Source organism: Eimeria mitis, genomic scaffold (assembly GCF_000499745.2).
Source record: "Eimeria mitis Houghton genomic scaffold, Emh_scaff2139, whole genome shotgun sequence".
Lineage (NCBI taxonomy): Eukaryota > Apicomplexa > Conoidasida > Eucoccidiorida > Eimeriidae > Eimeria > Eimeria mitis.
Genome location: NW_013570462.1, coordinates 7,296 through 7,722, shown reverse-complemented (window position 1 = coordinate 7,722; position 427 = coordinate 7,296). Strand labels below are relative to the sequence as shown.

The 427-nt window shown below is 62.5% G+C and overlaps 1 protein-coding gene across 1 annotated transcript in view; it reads left to right on the top strand.

Moving 5' to 3' along the window:
• Positions 1-427, top strand: part of EMH_0049200 (uncharacterized protein) — a gene marked incomplete at both ends in the record, with an annotated part of 7,961 nt that overhangs the window by 300 nt on the left and 7,234 nt on the right. Inside the window, one exon of the mRNA XM_013496493.1 lies at positions 3-300. Within this exon, the coding sequence (XP_013351947.1) occupies positions 3-300 (298 nt within the window). The remainder of the gene's footprint in view (positions 1-2; positions 301-427) is intronic.

Here is a 427-nt window from a genome sequence, read left to right as displayed (position 1 = left end):
CTGCTGCTGCAGTGCAGCACCATGGGAAAGCCGAGCAGCACCGACGTCAGCAGCAACAGCAGCAGCAGCAACACCAACAGCACCAGCAGCAGCAGCAGCAACAGCAGCAGCAGCAGCAACAACACCACGCGATGCCCAACAGGCGACGGCGCGTTTCTCCCACCAAGCCCCGAGGAAGCTGCGGGAGCAGCAGCAGCAGCTGGAGACCAGGATGGAATTGCTGCTGCTGCAGCAGCAGCAGCAGCAGCAGCAACGCAGCAGCAGCAGCAACAGAAGCAGCAGCAGCAGCAGCAGGAGCTGGTGCGCCGCATAACCCCGCTTCGCTCTGTTTCCTTCTCAGCACTGGACGTCCGCCAGGCTGAGACAGACAGGGCACCTGTTGCTGCTGCTGCTGCTGCTGCTGCTGCTACGTCTACAAGCAGCAGCA